The sequence below is a fragment of the Ascaphus truei genome, chromosome 8 (genome assembly GCF_040206685.1).
Source record: "Ascaphus truei isolate aAscTru1 chromosome 8, aAscTru1.hap1, whole genome shotgun sequence".
NCBI lineage: Eukaryota > Metazoa > Chordata > Amphibia > Anura > Ascaphidae > Ascaphus > Ascaphus truei.
In genome coordinates this window covers 53,354,528-53,375,932 of record NC_134490.1, presented here as the reverse complement: position 1 = coordinate 53,375,932, position 21,405 = coordinate 53,354,528, and the positions used below count along the sequence as shown (strand labels likewise).

General features: G+C 39.2%; 1 protein-coding gene across 1 annotated transcript in view; it reads right to left on the bottom strand.

Annotated features, from left to right (window-relative positions):
- Positions 1–18,108, bottom strand: part of SLC18A2 (solute carrier family 18 member A2) — a 34,688-nt gene extending 16,580 nt beyond the window's left edge. The window contains exons 1-2 of the mRNA XM_075612013.1: positions 17,967–18,108; positions 16,561–16,701 (exon numbers count right to left, since the gene is read on the bottom strand). Coding sequence (XP_075468128.1) covers positions 16,561–16,681 — 121 coding nt within the window. The 5' untranslated portion in view covers positions 16,682–16,701; positions 17,967–18,108. The remainder of the gene's footprint in view (positions 1–16,560; positions 16,702–17,966) is intronic.
- Between the last annotated feature and the right edge of the window lie 3,297 nt (positions 18,109–21,405).

The window sequence follows — 21,405 nt, the reverse complement described above, 5'->3', positions numbered from 1 at the left end:
CACGTAGCCACGATCACAAAAAGTTACATCAAGGGGTATTCACTGCCGTGCCTGAATCTCACAAATGCATATATCAGGTTCCAGATAGGTGGCGATTCAGGCACGGCAGCTATAACCCTTCTATTACGCATGTATGTGGGACGATTTTGGCGCGAAATACGTCATTAAGCAGTGCCCTATTTAACCGGACATTCTCCATGGCCCTAGTACCACCCTAGAAGAAGCCTTAGCGGGCGAAACGCGTTGGTGGGACTTTTATGCTGCTGGCCATGCCTGCTGGCACTCTATTTGGACATTTTATTTGCTTTGAATACCCCTTGATGTAACTTTTTGTGATCGTGGCTACCCTACCCCCCCCCCCCCACGCAAAAAAAAAACCTCTAAGTAGGAAGAAGGGGATATCCAGAGCTGAAGAGCATTAATTTTGGGACCCCCTGCTTCGTGAGATATTTACCTCCTTAGGGGCTGGTGGAATTTCCTGCTCAGGTTTAGCTGTTCCATCAAATGGGCCAATAGGAAGCCGTGACAGCAAAGTTGGTTTCCTATTGGCCCATGTGACCTGAGCAGGAGACACCGGCACCTCCTAAGGAGGTAAGTCACTCTTGCGGCTCTTTCAGACTAGCCACCCATGGGCAACGCCATACCTACCGCCTAGGGACAGTGCTCCGGTGTTTACCTTTCTCATCATGTCAACAATGATCAAAGCTATCTGGCACAAGGAGAACAGCCTTATTAAACTAATCATTCGTCACTTGGGAATTATTAGAGTCCTGTTAATGGGCCCTAAACCGCTCCTGTTCATAAGCAAATGTGGTGTATTAACATTAGTTATTCCTAAAACCTGATGGGGCTGGTGGTCTCTGGGGATCATTATGAGAACCACTAGGCTGGACTCTGAAATGGAACCCAATATTTTCTAAGATAAGGCCTCCAATTATTATCTTATAATAACACTTGTCTTGTCTCAACACACAGGGCCATATTTATAAGCTATGCTAAAACCATAAGGCGTCTTCACTTCAATGGGCTGTAAGGGGCTTTACAGTTTAGCACTACTGTATATAGTCAATATGTTCCACTATGATCTTTCAATGGTCCCTATGGTCCCATTGGTCCCTATGGTCCCATTGGTCCCTATGGTCCCTATGGTCCACTATGATCTTTCAATGGTCTGCTGTTGCTGAAAATCTCAACTTCTGTTCAAGGTCTGCAGAATTTATAAGCATTAGCACAGGGGCAGCCAACTCTAGTTCTCAAGGGCCACCAACAGGTCAGGTTTTCAGGATAACCCTCCTTCAGCAGAGGTTGCTCATTCAGTGGCTCAATCATTGTGACTGAGTCACTAATTGAACCACCTGTGCTGAAGCAGGTATATCCTGAAACCTGACCTGTCGGTGGCCCTTGAGAACTAGAATTGGCCGCCCTTGCTTTAGTAGATATAAGATCGTTGAGGCCATGTTAGTCCAATTGCAATTTTGCGTAAGTGAATATGTTAAGACAATTATTGGGAGTAGCAGCTTCTTCATTAAGTAAACTCATATATTGCTCATTATTTGGTAACTGGATAAAGAATATATAATTGTCAAAACGTAAAAATATCTTAAAGATATACTCTAAAAATAACATCGATTGCAAGACTGACCAATTGACTGAGAATTTGTCAAAGATTTATCAAAATCCAATGGGAAAAAAAAAACTTGTGGTTTCAGAGGAAGCCATTTACTGCTTATTTTTCTATTTTAAAATGAAATAAATGGTTCAGCTGAAGTTGAGACTATTCCTGAACGTTGGGGAAATGAATCCACATTTCCTTCTCCGTTTGAAATATTGCAACCAGAAGATTTGTGTGGTATGCTTCTACTCCATGTCAATGCCTGCTTTAATAGAAAACTGTATACTGTATGATATGACAAAGTGTGCTTGAAAATATCCCATTTTTATTTATAATCCTTATTAGGAATAATAAACCAAGCATTTGTTCATTCCTAGCACTTCCATGAGACAATCCCTTTGACAATCCCTACTCCAGGGGTGAGCAAACTTTTTACGTTGAACCCCCATTTCATCCGTGATATTAGTTGAGCCCCACCCCCTGCCTGATGTAAAACTAAATTACATGGGGAAAAAAACAAAAACAAAAAAAAAAACACTTTTATTAAAATCGGTATACAATATAAAATCCGAATACAAATACTTGCATATTTCAACATTTTAAAAACAAAACATGACATTTTATGTTTTTTAATAAATCAGTGTAGTAGTATAATAAGATAATACTGAGCGCAATTTTTTTATTATTATTTATTCAAGCCCACCCCCCTCCTCCTCTTCTTCCGATCAACCCCTCTCCTCTCATCCCCTCAACAATGCCTACCTGGCTTTGGTGCAGGACTGCGGAGTAGATCAGGCAGCGGGAGAAGGGAGATGTAGGACCGCCAGAGTGGAGTAGGGCGGCAGAGGCGTTGGACGGTGGCAGAGGAGGGCGACGGCCGGGGAGGAGCTACGCTGTCGCAGCTGGGGACACCAGACGTCAGATTTCTGGGACGCGCTCCTCCCCGGGCGTCCTGCTTCGCTTCCGCCGTTCAACTCCTCTGCCACCCTGCTCCCCTCTGGCGGTCCTACTTCCTCTACTCCCACCTCATTATCCGCTCCCAGCACCCCCGTAAATAAATTCTTACGCTCCCCAGTTTGCGCACCCCTGTGCTACAGCATCAAAAGTAAAGTATATTCTCAAGGCGGTATAGCGCTTTTTGCCGATACAATTGCCAGCGATGTATGCCTCTCTAGCAGTGAAACACGAACATCAAGAAAATCATTCTGAGAGGAGAGACTGACACCTTTTCATCCCCCTCTGCCTGCTTCTTCATTACTCTATTATGTTTCCCTTTTTGCCTCCTGTGCTTGTTACCTTCCAGAGGAAATGCTGCTCTGCCTCATAGGAAATCACTGATTTTTTGTGATTAATATCAGCTCTACTGCAGCTGGGTTCCTTGTGAGTATTTATTTTAGTCCTGAGCCCAGTTTAGCACCCACTTCAAAAAAATAATAATGCTAGGTGCACAATTGTTCTCAGTAAATGACATGCAGAATTTGTATGAAAAAGGAGCCTCTTCTATGGAGAGGGTCTGATACAAGAACCAAGCCTGTGTAACCCTCCCTGTCTGGCTAAAAGGGAGTCTACATAGATGAAAGACAGAAAAGCCCAATGCTACATACAATGTGACAAAAATACTCAAGAGAATATTGAAGCATTTCACTATGTAAGGGTCATTTAGTTAAACCCTTTGGCCAAAGCGTTATAAGCCTGCAGGCACTTCGTGGCATGACCAGTAAGCAGGCCCTAACACTACCTGTGAACATTCTCATTCACCTCTGCTGGAGGGAGAATGGCCTCAGTGGGTCTGTCCACAGGAACATGAAAAACCTGCCACATAAAAAATGTGGCAGGGAGAGCTTAAAACCTGGGAGGAGGGTTCTAACCTCCAAACAACTGATACCAGTTGAAAATTAATAAAACACACAATCCCAACAAGCTCAGAACCCGCTAAAAATAACACACACACACACACCACACAGCACACAGCACACACACCACACAGCTCGACAAATGTGGTCGCCCGGTGCGACTGCATTGTGGCCGCTGTCGACTGCTTACCTACGGTGGTGTCCCGCGGTCTTCTCCGTCTTGATCTTTAAAATCATGTTTTTCTCCTGCAGCACTATTCAAAATGGTCGCGCGGTGTAATATGACACTGCGTTGCCATGGTAATGGACGCAGCGCGGCCATTTTGAATAGTGCTGCAGGAGGAAAACATGATTTAAAAGGTGACAAGAATGCAGAAGGCCGGGAGACGCCGTCAGGATCCTGCAACCAAACCCCGCCGCAGGTACGTGTTGTGGGAGGGGCGAGTTACTTTTTGGGGGGGGGCAGTGGGTTTTGGCCCAGTTTGTTGGGATAGAGAGATATAGATATCAAAGGAGTGCTACTGAGTGTGGCCAAAATGTATACAACAAAAAAGACAGAGAAGCCCAATTATTAATTTTAATTTTCAACTGGTATCAGTTATATGTATTTGGGGGGGGGGGGGGGTTATATGTATTTGTTTTTTTTTTATAAAGCATTTTTTTTTAACGTATTGGAGGTGTTATATGTATTGGGGAGGTGGGTGTTATATGTATTGGGGAAGTGAGTTTTTTTGTATGTATTTGGGGGGGTGGGGTGTTTCTATATAGTGGGGGGGGGGGGGGATTTGTTTGTATGCAGTCACTTTATAACAGTGGAGTTTAGGTATTTCATTTTAGTTTGTTTACTTCTGTATTTTGTTTAAGTGAATCAATGAGCCTGGACAATGCCATTTGTAAGAACAATTCTCTGTTTCCTGCACATCTACAAATATGCACAACTCCAATGTCTTCTACAGTATGTTGGCTACCAAACCAGTAGAGCAATAACAATAAGAGTAGGTGACCAGACGTCCAGGATAAACCAAGACAATCCTGTTTTTTGGGCCACTGTCCCGGTTTTCTATTGGCGCCAGCCACGCATGCGCACGAGCAGTCGGCAAGGGCCAATCGCGCATGCGCAAAAGCGACCAGCAAGTGCTCATCACGCATATGCAGTCGGCACTTGCGTTTTTTGCCGGGACAAATATGGTCACCCTAAATAAGAGTGGATGTGGAATGTACTGTATGAACTAGAGTTGATGTGTTTCAGTCTAAGTCTTTTTGTACTTTTTTTAAAAAAATCAATCAGCCCATTGGAAAGGATTACACAAATGGAAGGCAAAGGAGGTTTTAATTAGAAAAGTGAACTAGGACCTTGACTAAGCTTGAAAGAACCTATATGAGTTGGTATAGCCCAGTTATGGCAAACTTGTGGCATTTGTACAAATTCTGGCACCCGGTTGCATTTGAGCCGACAAGCTGTCTGTCTAATGTTCTTGTAAGAGACGTGTGCAGAGGTACATATAACGGAGTCCGATTTGGGTGCAGTTATTTCTTGGTTTTATTGTGCCTGTTCCTTTATCCAGGCAAAACATACAAAAACAACAACATAACAAACCCTTATCCCTTTGTATGGGCTAACTTACTTCCCCATACCCTATCTGCAGGACTAGAGGGATATCCCATTACCAGCCTATCACCCCAAAGTCTCAGGAGGTTCCTTAAGCAGATGGCCCTCCATGTCAGTCTCTGGCAGGTTCCTGGGTCCTCTGTGTCCAGGAAATATAGGTCTCTGGATGTCTTGATCTAAGCACAGCCTTTGTGCTCAAGACAGTGTCTGTGCAGGCTTCTCTGCTCTCCTTTCAGCCCAAATGAGAGCCAAGGAATATATATATATATATATATATATATATATATATATATATATATATATATATATATATATATATATATATATATATATATATATATATATATATATATATAGCCTGTGTAACACCAGAGATTTGAATGACCATTTTGTTTCCACTGAAAGGGATTGAAATGCCGGTATCTTCACCGTAAGTACCTTGGTTAGCAGGGGCTCTGTTCGGCTCCAAGGACCCCCTAGTTTTCATCATTGGGGTGTGGGGGGGGGGGGGGATTGTGGGAAAAAAGCTGCTTTAAGTAAGGGGAAAATGAATAATGGTGGTGAATTAGGCGGAGTGGGGGATGCAGAAACCATCTTATCTTCTCAGTTAGCCATGCCCAGTAGCACTCCTTTTGACACATAGTGGTAATTGGGGGGTGGGGGGGGGGGGTTCTGAGAGCTTGCTGGGTATCTGTGTTTGTTAACTTTGTCCAACTCGTCTCAGCTGTTTTGGAGGTTAGTGGCTCCTCCCACCCAGGGTTTAAAGCTCGCCCCTCCCCACTTTCCAAGTAAGCAGGTTTTCTTTTCATGCAGCTGGTTGTGACAGGTTCAATGCCAGGACCATCCTGCCTCTAATTGTAGGAGGTAAATAAGGATTTTAATCAGTTCGTGTTAGGACCTTCAAACTGGTCATGCCTTGAAAGTGGCTCGCAGGCTTATACGCTTTGGCCAAAGGGTTAACCAAATGACCCTTTTTCAAGAGATATAGAGGTATTTCACTGTGTATTTTTGTCACATTGGCTGTTGCTCTGGACTTCTTTGTTTGTTTTATACAATTAGCATGCCCAGTAGCACTCCTTTTGACACATATACATATATATTTTTGGAGGTTTCTGAGCGCCTGCTGGGTATCTGTGTGTTTATCTTCTCAGTTATACTGAAATACAATTTCTTCTAAGCACACTTGCTAGATACAGGTAAGTATGAAACAAACATATTTATTTAACATAAGAGTAGTTGGTGATTAGTAGTTGGAGCTGCAAAGTGCGGTCTCTGCCTGTAACAGCAGCTGGTTAGAACTCCTCTACTTTACAAAAACCAGCCATATGTCCTCTTGTCAACCACAGTTCTCTCTTAAAAAGGTCCAGTACTTGCTTGTACTGTTTAAGGCTAGCGAAACAAAATTTGGCACACACTGTGCTTCATCATACTACCAGAATCAAGAGCATAGCAAGAACACAGCAGAAAAAAAAATATGCAGGCACAACAATCACTAAAAAACAAGGCTAAAAAAACCAAAAAAAAAACACAACAAACACCGCCTCAGGGTAAGCTTAACGTACATCATTAAAAGGTTCTCAACCACTGGTATGACCTGTTTTGAAAGTTCCTATAATATCATTTGGAATTGAAATCCATGCCGATTGGCCGTACACCCTCCATCCCATTTACATCTTCCTCCCACAAGGGCTAGATATTCCCAAAGCAGTTGGTAGATGAGCGACACAGGATAGTTGAACGTTGTGCTTGGATGCCAGAGAACAGAAATAATGATAAACAAAGGAACCCGTTGTCAAAAGCTTTTACGTATACTCCTCATGAAACTTAAACCTGTTCATTATTGGTGATTGCCATTGATAAGAAGGGAGTATCCAATCATTAATGGTGCACTAGCTGATTTCAGCTGCTCCCTTACAAAATGGATTTATTATTATTACCACCGTCATCTTCTATTTATGTGGCACCAACATATTCCACAGCGCAGTACAATGTCGGAGGGAAGACAATAACATTGTATGACAAGAGTACATATATCTTAAGACAAACTGGGCCCATAGAAAGGAGGTCCAGGAACCAAGGAGCTTACAATCTATTTCAGAGGAGTCCTTCTATTCTTTAAAAAAAAAAAAAGTTAAGAGTAAGCTATAAATAGAAAAAAGGGGAAATGGCAGCAATCATTTGTTGGCGAAGGCCAATGTTGCTTCTTTGCAATCACCACGAAAAATATGATCATGGAAAAAACGGCAGAAAAGCTTCTTCACACAGGGAAGGTGTACTCAAGCCAGAGAGAAAGTATACAAGGGCCAACATAGCCGTCACCCTTTGCATTAATCCATACAGCGTCGTCAAGTTCACTTTGTAGTGTGTTGGATGCCTGTCCATCACAAACAGTCAAACTAGAAGTTCCATAACTACCCTCCCCCTCAGGTCCATAACTACCCTCCCCCTCAGGTCCATAACTACCCTCCCCCTCAGGTCCATAACTACCCTCCCCCTCAGGTCCATAACTACCCTCCCTCTCAGGTCCATAACTACCCTCTCCCTCAGGTCCATAACTACCCTCCCCCTCAGGCCCATAACTACCCTCCCCCTCAGGTCCATAACTACCCTCCCCCTCAGGCCCATAACTACCCTCCCCCTCAGGCCCATAACTACCCTCCCCCTCAGGTCCATATCTACCCTCCCCCTCAGGTCCATAACTACCCTCCCCCTCAGGCCCATAACTACCCTCCCCCTCAGGTCCATAACTATCCTCTCCCTCAGGTCCATAACTACCCTCCCCCTCAGGTCCATAACTACCCTCCCCCTCAGGTCCATAACTACCCTCCCCCTCAGGTCCATAACTACCCTCCCCCTCAGGTCCATAACTACCCTCCCCCTCAGGTCAATAACTACCCTCTCCCTCAGGTCCATAACTACCCTCCCCCTCAGGTCCATAACTACCCTCCCCCTCAGGTCCATAACTACCCTCCCCCTCAGGTCCATAACTACCCTCTCCCTCAGGTCCATAACTACCCTCTCCCTCAGGTCCATAACTACCCTCCCCCTCAGGCCCATAACTACCCTCCCCCTCAGGTCCATAACTACCCTCCCCCTCAGGTCCATAACTGAGATAATTACAAAAACAAACACACAGATCTGCATATTTAAAAGGGAGCTTGTATTTGTCTGGCATTTCTGGGGAACAAACCTCTGATAACATTATGCTGTGCAACCAAATGAGAGCAAAATCACTATATACATTCCTTAAAAATCCTACTACAGCATAAAGAAAAAAATTATCATTATCGTTTATTTGTAAAGTGCCCTTATTATGTAGCGGGGGGAGGGGGTAAGAATCACTTTATGAAGCATTAAAAGGCCTGTTAAAAGACTACATTTGTATATAAAATATTTTATTTTCTTATAATTATATATTTAAAACTTGAATTTATTTGTTTGCTTAAATTACAAAGCAGAGGAGTAACAATTAATACCCGAGACAACTCACAGCAATACTTCCCTTTTCACATTTAAGTGGCATGTAATTAAATGGTTATGGAAGGAGGAAGTCAAGATTTTTTAGTTTTGAAAATTAAAAGAAGCTGAGTTGCATTTGAATTCTGTATATATATATATATAAAACTGAACCCACATTTTCTACAACTCATTTGAAGTTTTGCCTTTCCAAAATGTGACCCTTTCAGTCACTGTACTGTATCTATCCAGTGTTTGGGCCTTTTTCAGATTTCCAAATGCAAAAGTATTTTTTTTTTCAAAGTCCATTTTTTTAAAAGGAAAAAAAAAAAGATAAAAATGCCTAGAATTAATGTTTAAACCCTCCACTGGATCATGCTCATTAAATAACATATTCTAGGTGCCTGGTTCGTTTGAATGAGGCTTATTTTGCACAATATAAACGTAAGGGCCACATTCCATCCGTCTATAGCCGTAGTCACATTAAGAAACATTTATAACGATCATCATCTTTACAAATGGGACTCCTTTAATCCCTGAATGTTTAAAGGTTTTCTTTTTTTCGGTTTAAAAGGCAACACAGAATAATTATTTGGTACTTTTAAACGTAGTGCTTTTAATTTGTCTAAATCTGAAGATTTTGTAAACGAAATAATCTCTTGCATGAAACGTAAAAATAATGTAGACAGATTTGATTAATGGAACATAAATTTCGTATGCATTAAGTCAGCATTCATGACTATAATTGCTCCCTTTAATACATATTCTAGTTTGGTTCTCTAAACCATCATTGCCAGAAGCTCAAAAGCATAGAGGAAAGAGGACAACCCTGACATGTGCCTCTAAATAAATAGAGTAGTTCTATGGTTAAGGCATTAGTACGAATAGCAGACAGGAGTTGGTTGTATAGTAATTTGATACAACAGATTTGTCCTATAAATTCATTTTCACACTATTTTTAGTGTTTGAAAGAGGTATGATCACTGTATTCCATCAAAACCCTTTAATTCTTACTTTTCTAAACTGACAACACAAAAATAAATGACTTTGCAAAATTCTGTAGCATAAAGAAGTTGTCTTCTGATTACAATGATGATGAAGTGAGGTTAGCTATTGAAGGCTCGTCAATATAAAATAAGGTTGGTCCATTAAAAAGTTCATACACCACTTGTTGACATTACAAATGAATTTTTAAACGTACACTCCAGCATAGGCACTGGTTATTTTCAATCTAAAGTTATTTTGTATCTGAAAGACAAAGTATAATAGTGGCGCAAACAGATTATATGTATGTAATACCTCACATTGTTTGATAGTAAAGTGCTCTAATGATTTGGTAGCTTGTTGATACCTTTCATTCAAACATGTTACTAGCTATAATCTGCAGGTCTGCCAGACAACTATAGAAGAAATGCAGCAAGTCATGGTTGCTCCCTGATACAGTACATCGCTCTTCTTCAAATCACCCATTCTATACACAGCATACAGTAGCTGTCTCTCACATTGGAAGTTAATCTTCCCAGCCCATAGCAACACTATTTCCATTAATGGTGATCAAACTATCCATTTAGTCAAATGTAGTAACAAAGGAGGGAGAAGGAGAAGGTGGTATGATACCTTTTATTGGACTGTAAAAGGACTTATACCTGTTTAAATAAAGCAGCCTCAGAGCTCTGAGAATCCAGCAGAGAGATAGTTAATTGCAGTAGCTCAATTAGCTAGTCTCCACCTGGACTAATGAGAGCTCTGTAAAAAGCCTCATGTGAGACACAGGACAGAGATTCCTTAGCTCACATTTGGGCTGACATACTGTAAGGAGAAGGAAGACTGCAGAGATTTTCCTTATCCAACAACTGGGCTGACCTGAGGAAAAGAGGTCTTGATGCACACAAAAGGACTGTATGCTGACAGCAAGACAAGAGGACAAGACCTCTATACCTGGACAAAGACATTTCCATAGCACACAAGGGTGCTGACCCAGGAGAGCAGAGAGGCCTTATAAAATTACAGGTTCAAGTAGAACCAAAATATCAAGTGAATAATATTTAAAAAAAATTGAAAATATTCTTAAAAATAAAATTCAAAATATAGAAGTTAAAACAGAAAAAAAAAAACAAACATAACAAATGATATAGAAATTGGAAGCACAGAGCCATATCTACACAAACACCTTTTAAAGTAGATAATGCTCTTCATAGAAGAGAACACATCTCATCTAGAATATAGAGGCAAAATACATGATCAAAACCCTAATGCTACAAAACAGACATTTAAAAAAGGAGAAATCTAAGGATTTTAAAGGTACAAAAAAAATGATTATAGCAAAGAAGATGACGACATTTATGGAGATAAAACAAAAGGTAGAGAATTATCTAAATATGTTGGAGATAGAAAGGAAGATAAATCTCCGGATCGTAATGAGTGGTCCAGATACAATATAGTTAATAGATTTATACCATTGGAGTGTTCTTTTCCTTTTTTAGAGGTTACAAAGAGGAAATGCAAAGAGAAGCAACTTACAAAAGAGAAGGAGAGTATGAAAGTCATTAGTGAGGAAAAGAGAAAATTCACCAAACGAGGAGGAAGAGTGGGACAAAACACAAAAATAAAGAAAGATAACAATATAGTTACCAAACAAGAAGGGATCTTGAACTTGAGTAAAAAAGTATTAACTAATGGACAGATTCAAGTTTTAAATAAGGGCCTCCCCATTTGCCCCGTCAAATAAAATGAGTGAATTTAACACTTATATTGACATGGGCAAATTTGTGCAAAATCTTTTTGAAAAAGTATTTTATTAAACACAAATCCCCCACTATAACTAGTGACAAACATCATACTCCATTCAAGAAGAAAATCACAGTTCTATCCAAGTTATTTGAAGGGTAGGTGTCTATATCTTTTTGAAAAACTTGTACAAGATGATCTGGATAAATTATCAAAACAAAATAGATCTATAAATCAAAATTTGAATGAAAAAAAAAAACAACATGACGCAATTAATGAGTTGAGAGAAGATAGCTCAATCATTATTAAATCAGCTGATAAGGGAGGGAGCGTAGTGGTCCTAGACAAGGAAAGCTGTATTGCTGAATCCTTTAGACTGTTAAACGATACAGCTACTTACAGATATCTCAAAATCCTACGGAAGATTTCTCGTGTGAGCTGGAAAACATCTTAATACAGTAGTGGGTTTAAAAAAAACTATTTATCTGTAAAGAAGGAGTTTGAATTTATTTTTATTTAAAAAAACCTACCTTGCCAATATTTTATTATTTACCTAAGTTACACAAGGATCCCATACACCCTCCCGGCATGCCTATTATTTCTGGTGTTCATTCTATAACTTCTAATCTTTCATCTTATGTTGATTGTTTTCCTACAGAAATCTGTGAAGAAACTTAAATCTTATTTACTTGACACTACACACATTTTTAAATGTACTCAATGATAGAATTTGGCACAATCATTATCATTTAGTCACATGCGACGCCACTTCGCTATACACGGGGATTAATCATGAACACGGGTGTAAAGCAGCACGATATTTTTTAGAATTAAAAGGCACATATGCCAAATCACATATTGACTTTATCACATTGATTAAATTTACGTTAACTCACAATTTTGTTTTTGGTTTAATGAAGAAATGTTTCTTCAAATTAAGGGCACGGCGATGGGAACCAGGTTTGCACCTAGTTATGATAAATCTATTAATGGGAATGTGGTAGGACCAAACAATCTGGTCCCAGCATGAATTTGGTGCTAACCTGGTGCTCTGGCTGATATATTTTTTATTTGGAATGGTGATCACAACACAAAACTTTATTATTTGAATCAAAATTGTTATCTTAAATTCACATTTAATTATAGCACTACTGATTTAGAGTTTAGACTTATTAATTTATATAGAGGAAGGTCAAATTTATACTAAAACTCATTATAAACCAGTCAGTTGCCTAAACTATATTGAGGCTGATAGTAATCACCATAAACCCTGGCTTGGAAACATTCCACAGGGTGAGCTAAAGAGAGTGAAACGCTATTGTTCTAAAAATAAAATCTATGAAGAACAAGCAAAAAAAAATATGCTCACCAAATTCGAAAGCAAACATTACAAAAAAGCAACATTGGAACAAGCCTACTCCAAATAGGTAGGAAAGACCTTCTTAAATATAATTCTAAGAAATGTAAAACCACTAGTGATCTTAATAAAATACATTCTTTTTATTACACAGTTTAATCCTTTAGCTTCAGATATAACAAGTCATTAAAAAATCATTGGCATCTGGTCCTTAAGGACACTATTCTTCAAACCCATCTTCCTTCAATCCCGTGTGTAATATTCACTAAGGTAGACACACTCAAAAACTAAACTAGCACCGAGCTGTCTAAAGACAGCACATCAAAAGGCATTTGTGGCTACATTTTTAGACACTAAAGGTTTTTTTTTTTAAACACCTTAAATGTAAGATGTGCAAATTGAATTTACACGGGTCTAAATGTGAAATGTTTTATTTCAACTCACACGGGAACCATTCACACTATTGATCATTTAATTAATTGTGATTCTATTAACATTGTATACCTTGTTCAGTGCCCCTGTAAGAAGCAATATATAGGACGCAATACAAGGAAATTAAAGTTACGGTTTGCTGAACATATCACAAACATCCAAAAGGGTTTTACACAACATATCCAAGTATTTTTCAGAATTTCACAATTGCAACCCTGCAGGTATTTTGTGTATAGGGATAGACAAACTACCCAATAACTGGAGCGGAGGGGATACAATTAATGCAATTTCCAAACTTGAGACCAGATGGATACACACTGTTAAAACATTAGTGCCTCTGGGTCTCAATGTAGATATCGATTTGGGTGCATTCCTCTCATAATGTTTAAACTCATTTGTTCGTTTAGACTCTCTTTCCCTCTGGTTAGCCATGCTATTTCTCTATATATCTGTCAGATAATCCAACTTTTGCTGTATTCAAAATTTTATTTTTATTCACATTTATTTTATTATTTTCTTTATTGTTTCATTTATTAAACTTAATTGATATGTTATTGTATTTATAGATACACATGGGTTCTTAATTATATAATTATATAATTATGCCTTTGTAACCTGAGTGAAGCTTCCATATGTTTGTTGTGGTTGGTTCAGACTGTGACCAATCACAGTGTTGCACCACCTATTTAGGAGCTTCAGCCAGGTGAGACTACATACCCCTTGACAAAGTATGCTGAGGCTACGCGTAGGGCCACGGTAGTCCTGCCACTGAATTTTACCAATCTATTCTTGCTCCAAGCCTTTATTAAGGCAACTGGGACTGTTTGTAACATATGCCACTCTGACTGTACCGGCGGAGATACTACCGGGTACTTGCGTCACGATCCGGTGTCATCGTAATAATCATCGCGAGTTCTGGAGGAAGGAGTCTGGAGCACAAGCGTAGGATTTTTAGAGACACAGTTCCTGCCCAGATGAGCGTAAAATCTATGTTTTTGGTTCCCGAGGCACAGGGAGGTATAGTGACTTGCCCAAGGTCACAAGGAACCAACACCAGGAATTGAACCAGGCTCCCCCGATTCACCCTCCGTGCCAAGTCAGTGACTTTATTCACTGAGCCACTCCTATCTATTTGTGATGCTTTTTGTTGCATTTATTTTATCATACAGATGGCGGCAGCAACAACAATTAAAATATCACCTGTTTTTTTACATTAGTATTTACTTTGATAATGTCCCATGATATACTTTCTTTACGTCATATTTATTTATGTGGCATAGAAAAATCAAGTCTTTATCTTCATCAGTCACTATTCTTTCTGTGTTATCCGTGGAGGACCAGCTTGCACTATAACATACACTTTAAAAAAAATTATGTTTCCTAATTTAAGATTGTGTCGCAGTAAACTCATCGTGTGTGTGTGTATAAAACATTTTTTTATATATAACAGGAAAATCTACAAAGGGCACAACATGCACAACAAATACATTTTCAGCAAGTGCAGTACTCCTTTCTGTAATTAAGAGGATATTTTGATTAACTAGATGCCTTTCCCCCCCCCCCCCCACCCCCCTGGTGCACACCATGATACGTAGTATTTACACACCATAAATACACAATGGTTTCAATTAATTATTAGCAAGGACTTGGGTGGACTGCACACAAATCAAGCAAATACATGAAAACTTGCAGTATGGGGATGTATTTCTATATCTCTGCACAGTGAAAATATTCAATTGCTTATACACCTTCTCCTACTGTACGTACATTTTTATCTTGACTGCATTTCAAATAGATGTAAGCCAATTTGTTTCTTTTAAAGTTGTTTAATGTATTACTTAAGTAATTCCACATTATTTATACTGGAGAATTGGAATTGGCAAAAAAAAACAACAATGGTAACATATTTCACAATTTGCAAAGTAAAATAATGCTTATTATAAAGATTACCCACGAGTTAAATAAGAATGATTTTTTTTTATCAGAACTGGCTACGATATCTCCTATAACTACTAAATCTGGGGATTTAATAAGATCTTAATGGGATCAGAGCTAATACATAGAAACTATAAGAGTTAGTTTACCCTTTGGGTAAGCGTGTTCACTGGCGTTTTGGCTTCAGATATAAAAAATGTTTTAAATGTGTTTTGTATTTTTAAACCATTATGGCAAAAACAAACAAAAAAAAACTAAGCTTACACTTGTTTTTATTTTATTTTTACAAAACTTCACCCAGTTTCTAAAAGAAGAATCCGTGGATGAGCGTTTCTTGGGTTTTGGCTCAAACGATCTTTGAAGTTGGCAAAGTTTGCATTTGGAACCCGCAGATCTGCCCACCCTTAGCTTACACATGGGGTGGGAAACGCCAGTACTCAAGAGCCACCAACAGGTCAGGTTTTCAGGATATTCCTGGTTCAGCACAGGTGGCTCAATTGAAGACTGAGCCACCTGTGCTAAAGCTGAGACTGATTGAGCCACAATTCAGGTCTAATCACTAATTTGCAGAAAGTCGAGACACTGGACAAAATCATATAATTAGTGTGAAATTTCCCTTATGTTTTTTTCCCAGCGTGATTTAATACTGGTATTACTGGTATTACTGGTATACCCATCTGCAGCTATTTATCACACGCTGCTAGCTGCAAAACTGGGATGGGGGAGAAGAGAGAGAATGTGATGCTCTTTAGTTACAGCCCTAGATTTACAGTCTGGACACTGCCTTTTTTTTTTTTAATTTAAAGTGTGTTTTTAGTTTTCCAAATACACCGGGTGACTAGTTTACATTGCACTGTCCCTGTGATCCATGTTTAAATAATAGGTGTACAGTGTATATAATAGAGTTCATAGGGTAACGTCCTGGTTACTGCTTTTGTTAAGCAGATTTCTAATAATCTGCCATTATTAAACTGCGTGCATCCCCCATAGTATTCATACAGTATAATTACATACACAACAGTATTTGTTCTGGTGATGAAAGCATCCTTCCTGATATAGCCATTTGGTGCTTATATTGTTCTACTGTACATCACATTTAAAGAACAGGTGTTTAGGTCAGGAAGATAATTCATTTACAACAACATCTATAAAACAGTCATGGACATCTATGTTCACGCTGGTTCAAAAACGGATATCACATGCGACAAATACAAGATAGGATTGTCTCCAAGCCCAGTATCTGGTCTGTAACAGTTACATACGTCTATAATATATATTATCTTTAACTGTGCATGCAATGTCTTGTACATAATGTAAACCCTGTTCACTCATGTAACTGTATTTGTAACCATGTATTATTTGTCACCTTAACTCTATGCCCAGGACATACTTGAAAACGAGAGGTAACTCAATGTATTACTTCCTGGTAAAACATTTTATAAATAAATACAGCTGCTAGACTGCACCACACGCTTAGGAAATAGAGAAGTTCAATTGATATTATGGTGCAAGACAGGGTATGATGCATCTAGGGTAAGGTTGTTTCCATTTGAATGGTAGAAATAAGTTTCATACATACCCACTACAGTCAGAAGCATGTTATCTAGCAGCAAGGCAATGAAAACAATCAGAAGGATTAATTTCCTGGATTGTCTCCCCTCCCGAAGCCACTTGAGGATCCTGAATTCAGTGACAGACATGATGGGGAGCAGGACTCACTCTGCAAACAGAGAGGAACAAGGACAAAAACCATCAGCATGCATCCTACTACTGAGCCTGTACAAAGAAAGTCACTGTGAGAGAGCAGGGCTCAGTCACTGCTTCTTCCAGACTGGGGGGGCTGCAGGCGCCATCCATTCCCTAGATCATCATTATTAATCAAATGACATATTGTATGATTTAAAAACAATACTAAAATAATAACAATAGTAAATGCCCGTATTAGAGTCTTTTTGTTTAGCAGATTTACCTTCACAATGTTAAATAACGTTGAGTTTATGTGGATGGAACCTGGGGCAGCATTGTAGACACTCCTTGGATTTGAAAGCAAGACATGGCAATCAGTGTCTATTAACCAACTAAATATCAGGCAACCCGGTGCCCCAGGGAACAGACTGTGCAATATATTATTGCATTTCTAGTACTGATTGTGTAAGTGCCTTATTTTAATAAGATTCATGTGGCTACTTCTTTGTGAAGATGGATATTTGTACTAGACTATAATGTAAAATGTCCTCAAACTGAACTTACAGGAGTTTGATTTTTTAAAAGGTTTCCTTTTCACAAGGGCAAATATTATTACAATATTTCTAAAGAATGATATCCTTCATTAAGAAATGAACGGTAACACATCTACTGATCTCTAATATACAGCATCAAGCCAATATTTCTGCATTAGAATTCCGTTTGCAAAAAAAAACTACTTATATTCATTATATATATATATATATATATTACTAGAAACCCATTATTAAAGAGAAAAAAAATCTTGCAAAAAGAAAAAGGCTATGGATCATTTCAGTAATCTATTCATAGGTAAGATAAGCATATTACAAAATTCAATTAAAATGTCTCCAAGTCCAGGGAAATATATTTTTTAAAGAAAACACATTATACAAAATTGAATAACCTAAATGTAATAACCCTTCTGTTTTATCTGCTCTGTAAAATGGAATTATACTCTACATTATCATTAGGTAAAAAAATAAAAAAGCATTCTCAATTAGCTTAACTGTCAGCAGAAAGTTGGAATATAGGGCACTGCAGTTTAAATACAGTATATTGTCTGAGGATGCTGGAGGCTTAACACATAGAATACTCCAAAGCAAATGGGGGAAATCAAACAGCTTCCAAACTAGAAGAGCAAGAAGTCTTGTTTTTATAACATAGCAGGACAATGTTCTTGTTTCATTTGTCCCTGGTGTAAGCTTCTCATGTTGCAGTTTCCACTTGTCTGCAAAATACTGAGTGGATGCTATAACTTACCTTGGTTTCCTGAGGCTGAGCCTCCTTTCCAGCTGGTGTGAGTTGGCTGCAGATTGGAGAGGCTGATGTAGCTCGGTGCTGTCTGCTTCTTGGAGAGATAGTGAGAGGGGAGATGAGCAGACAGAAGAGGACAGCAGCAGTGAGCCCCCTCTTACCCAGCTTCTTTCTGACGTCAGTCCAGATGTTTATCATTTAAGCCCATGGCAGTTTAGAGAACTGCAACACATTTCTTGATTCAGATTATAAGGCATTCAAAGGGTTACAAATGTGATAGACAATAAATGAAATTTAGTAGATGTGGCAGAGGGCAAAGGTTCCATAACTCGGAACCTCTCCCTGATTTTGTAGTGATTCACTGGTTATTAGGCTCAGCAGACTTACACTAAAATACCACTTGTGGTCTACATGTCACTGCTTTTGGTTATTGAATATTTACATCTTTATGAAGGACTTCTGCTGTTTTTCCTTGGCACCGGTTTTAGGCTCCTACTGTATATCATCTGCTGTACGGAATGGGATGGGGATGCAGGGAAACAGTTGTAACAAATACATAAGAACAAACAAGTAAACTAGTCAGACTTCGTTCTTCCATAGCCACTACTTACTGTCTTCCCTTTCACTTTTAAAATTGTGCAATTTCACAGCAACAGTTGGTTAATATCCTTCAAAGTGAAGATATTGTTAACAGGTTCCCTGATAGCCTCACATCTAAATGAAATGGTTTTTAAAAAAATTTTTTTTTATAACCATCATTCTATAATGATATATTTCTTCTTAATGCTTCTGCTTTTCCCCAAAGAAAAACACTGCCATTATCCAGGAAATCACCACAGAAAATAACCTGACCTCAACTTGCTCAGGATCACATAATTCTTGTGGTTTGATCACCAATTAATGCAAAAGACCAATTCCTATTAACAGTTTAGTGTGCAACATTACAACTCACCTGTTACACATTTATCAGTGGGTGTATGTATATATATATATATATATATATATATATATATATATATATATATATATAATCAAAAAATAAATAGATGATACCGTTCTGTGGCTAACAAAATGCTTTTATTTGTGCGAGCTTTTGAGATACACTGATCTCCTCCTCCGGCGATGTTACAACGAATCGCCGGAAGAAGAGATCAGTGTATCTCGAAAGCTCGCACAAATAAAAGCATTTCGTTAGCCACAGAACGGTATCATCTATTTATTTTTTGATTATTGAAGCTCGGCTAACACGGTACTGATACCACTATATATATATATATATATATATATGTATATATATATATATATATATATATATATATATATATATATAGCAACTGTAAATATTACTGTATGTTCATTTGCATGTCTTAGACAGGTCTGCAACCCTGTCTTTCACCATTATCGCCCAGCACACAGCACTTCCACTGCAGCAAGGGATTCTGGGAAATGACATGCAAATGAGCACACAGTGCCACCTTTTGTCTCAAGCTCATATTACATGAGCAACCCTTAAGCCAATGCATGCTGCTTTAAACACAGCTTTTAAGCATAGGCTGGGATGAGATACAAAGCCAGTAAACCCATTCACAGACATGTTTCAACCTTGATGGGTATCATCAGTGTGAGGTTGGTTGCTGGCTATGCTGGTTTGAGACTAAGAGTAGGTTATTAAGGTTATGGTGGGTAAAAAAAGTGACAAAAACCCTCCACAGTAAAGCATATAGTAACTTTAAATATTACTGTATGTTCATTTGCATGTCTTAGGCCTGGGACATGTGATATGAAGAGCGCTGGGCAGCGCTGACGCTCATGCTCGCCTGCTAAAGCAGGAGATTTTTCGTGTCCCTGCATGAGCGTCAACGAGCGCGCTTGTGTGCCGGGTGGAAGCCGGGCCTGGAGGCTAGCCGGGAGACGGGCTAGGGCGCAACGTCACGGTGCCGACGTCACGGACTGCCATTGGCTTCTGGCAGTCACGTGACCGGCCCTGCGCTTCCCTCAGCGGCAAAATTTAAACTTGCCTGTCTCCTGCATTTCCACACGCCTACGCACGCCTGCGGAAGCGCCGTCTAAAGCCGCGCTGATAGGGATAATGTTTCCCCTCAGCGCGCCTCAGCACGGTCTTTTTGACCATGTCCGAGGCCTTAGACAGGTCTGCAACCCTGTCTTTCACCATTATCGCCCAGCACACAGCACTTCCACTGCAGCAAGGGATTCTGGGAAATGAGATGCAAATGAGCACACAGTGCCACCTTTTGTCTCAAGCTCATATTACATGAGCAACCCGGGGTTATATATATATATATATATATATATATATATATATATATATATCACATCTCTATATATAATTTTACTCTATTGCAGGGGTGCTCAACTCCACTCTTCCCCCGCCCCCACCCTGTCAGGTTTTCAGGATACCCCTGCTTCAACGCAGGTGGCTCAGTCCCTTCTTCAGCACAGGGGGCTTCTGTGAAGTATTTTTAGCTAAATGAAAGGAGCTTTATTTCCCCCCTACTATACCTGTTATTAATTAAAAGGTGAAAGTGCCATAATCTGCATGTTATTGCATAAACCTCTATGTTTGCAATCTCCGGTGTCAGATTCTAAAAGGCATCAATCTAAGTTTCTCAGGTTACAAACCGGTGCAAAAAACAGCACATGATTTGCCCTAGAAAAAAACATTCCATTTCTTTTTGTTTGGTGCTGTATCCTTGCAGCCCAGAGATGTGGGTACAGTATATAGTTATCTTGGTTATTGGATTTCCATCCTTTAGTGCACTAAAATAGATGCATTATATTCACCTTCACAAGCACCAAATGAGTGAAACACTTGTAACACCGCCGGAAGAAGAGATCAGTGTAACACCGCCAGAAGAAGAGATCAGTGTAACACCGCCGGAAGAAGAGATCAGTGTAACACCGCCGGAAGAAGAGATCAGTGTAACATCGCCGGAAGAAGAGATCAGTGTATCTCGAAAGCTCACACAAATAAAAGTATTTCGTTAGCCACAGAATGGTATCATCTATTCATTTTTGACTATGTATAATTATAAACATATTATATGTCTGTTTCATACAGTAGTGAAGTGGTTACATTTTTTACATTTGTCAGCGACGGTGCAATCCCCAAAGGCCAGAATTATTGTGGGTCACTTTAGTGTCTTCTTACACATTCCGCTGCTAAACATTAATTAGTAACATAGATTTGTGTTATGCTTTTGATTGTGCCACTGAATGAACTCTGAAACCTTCATTTTAAAGGTGCAATTCTAAATAGCCAGACAAGAAACAATGTTTAGTAGACAATGTAACAGTTTATTCAGGGCTTGGCTACCACCAAACAAATATAACTCTGCTAAAAGCAATATGACAGGGTTTTTGCTTTGATATTTATTTACAAATGGCATTTCTGAGTTGCCCCTTGATGAGAGTTTTGCCAATAAAG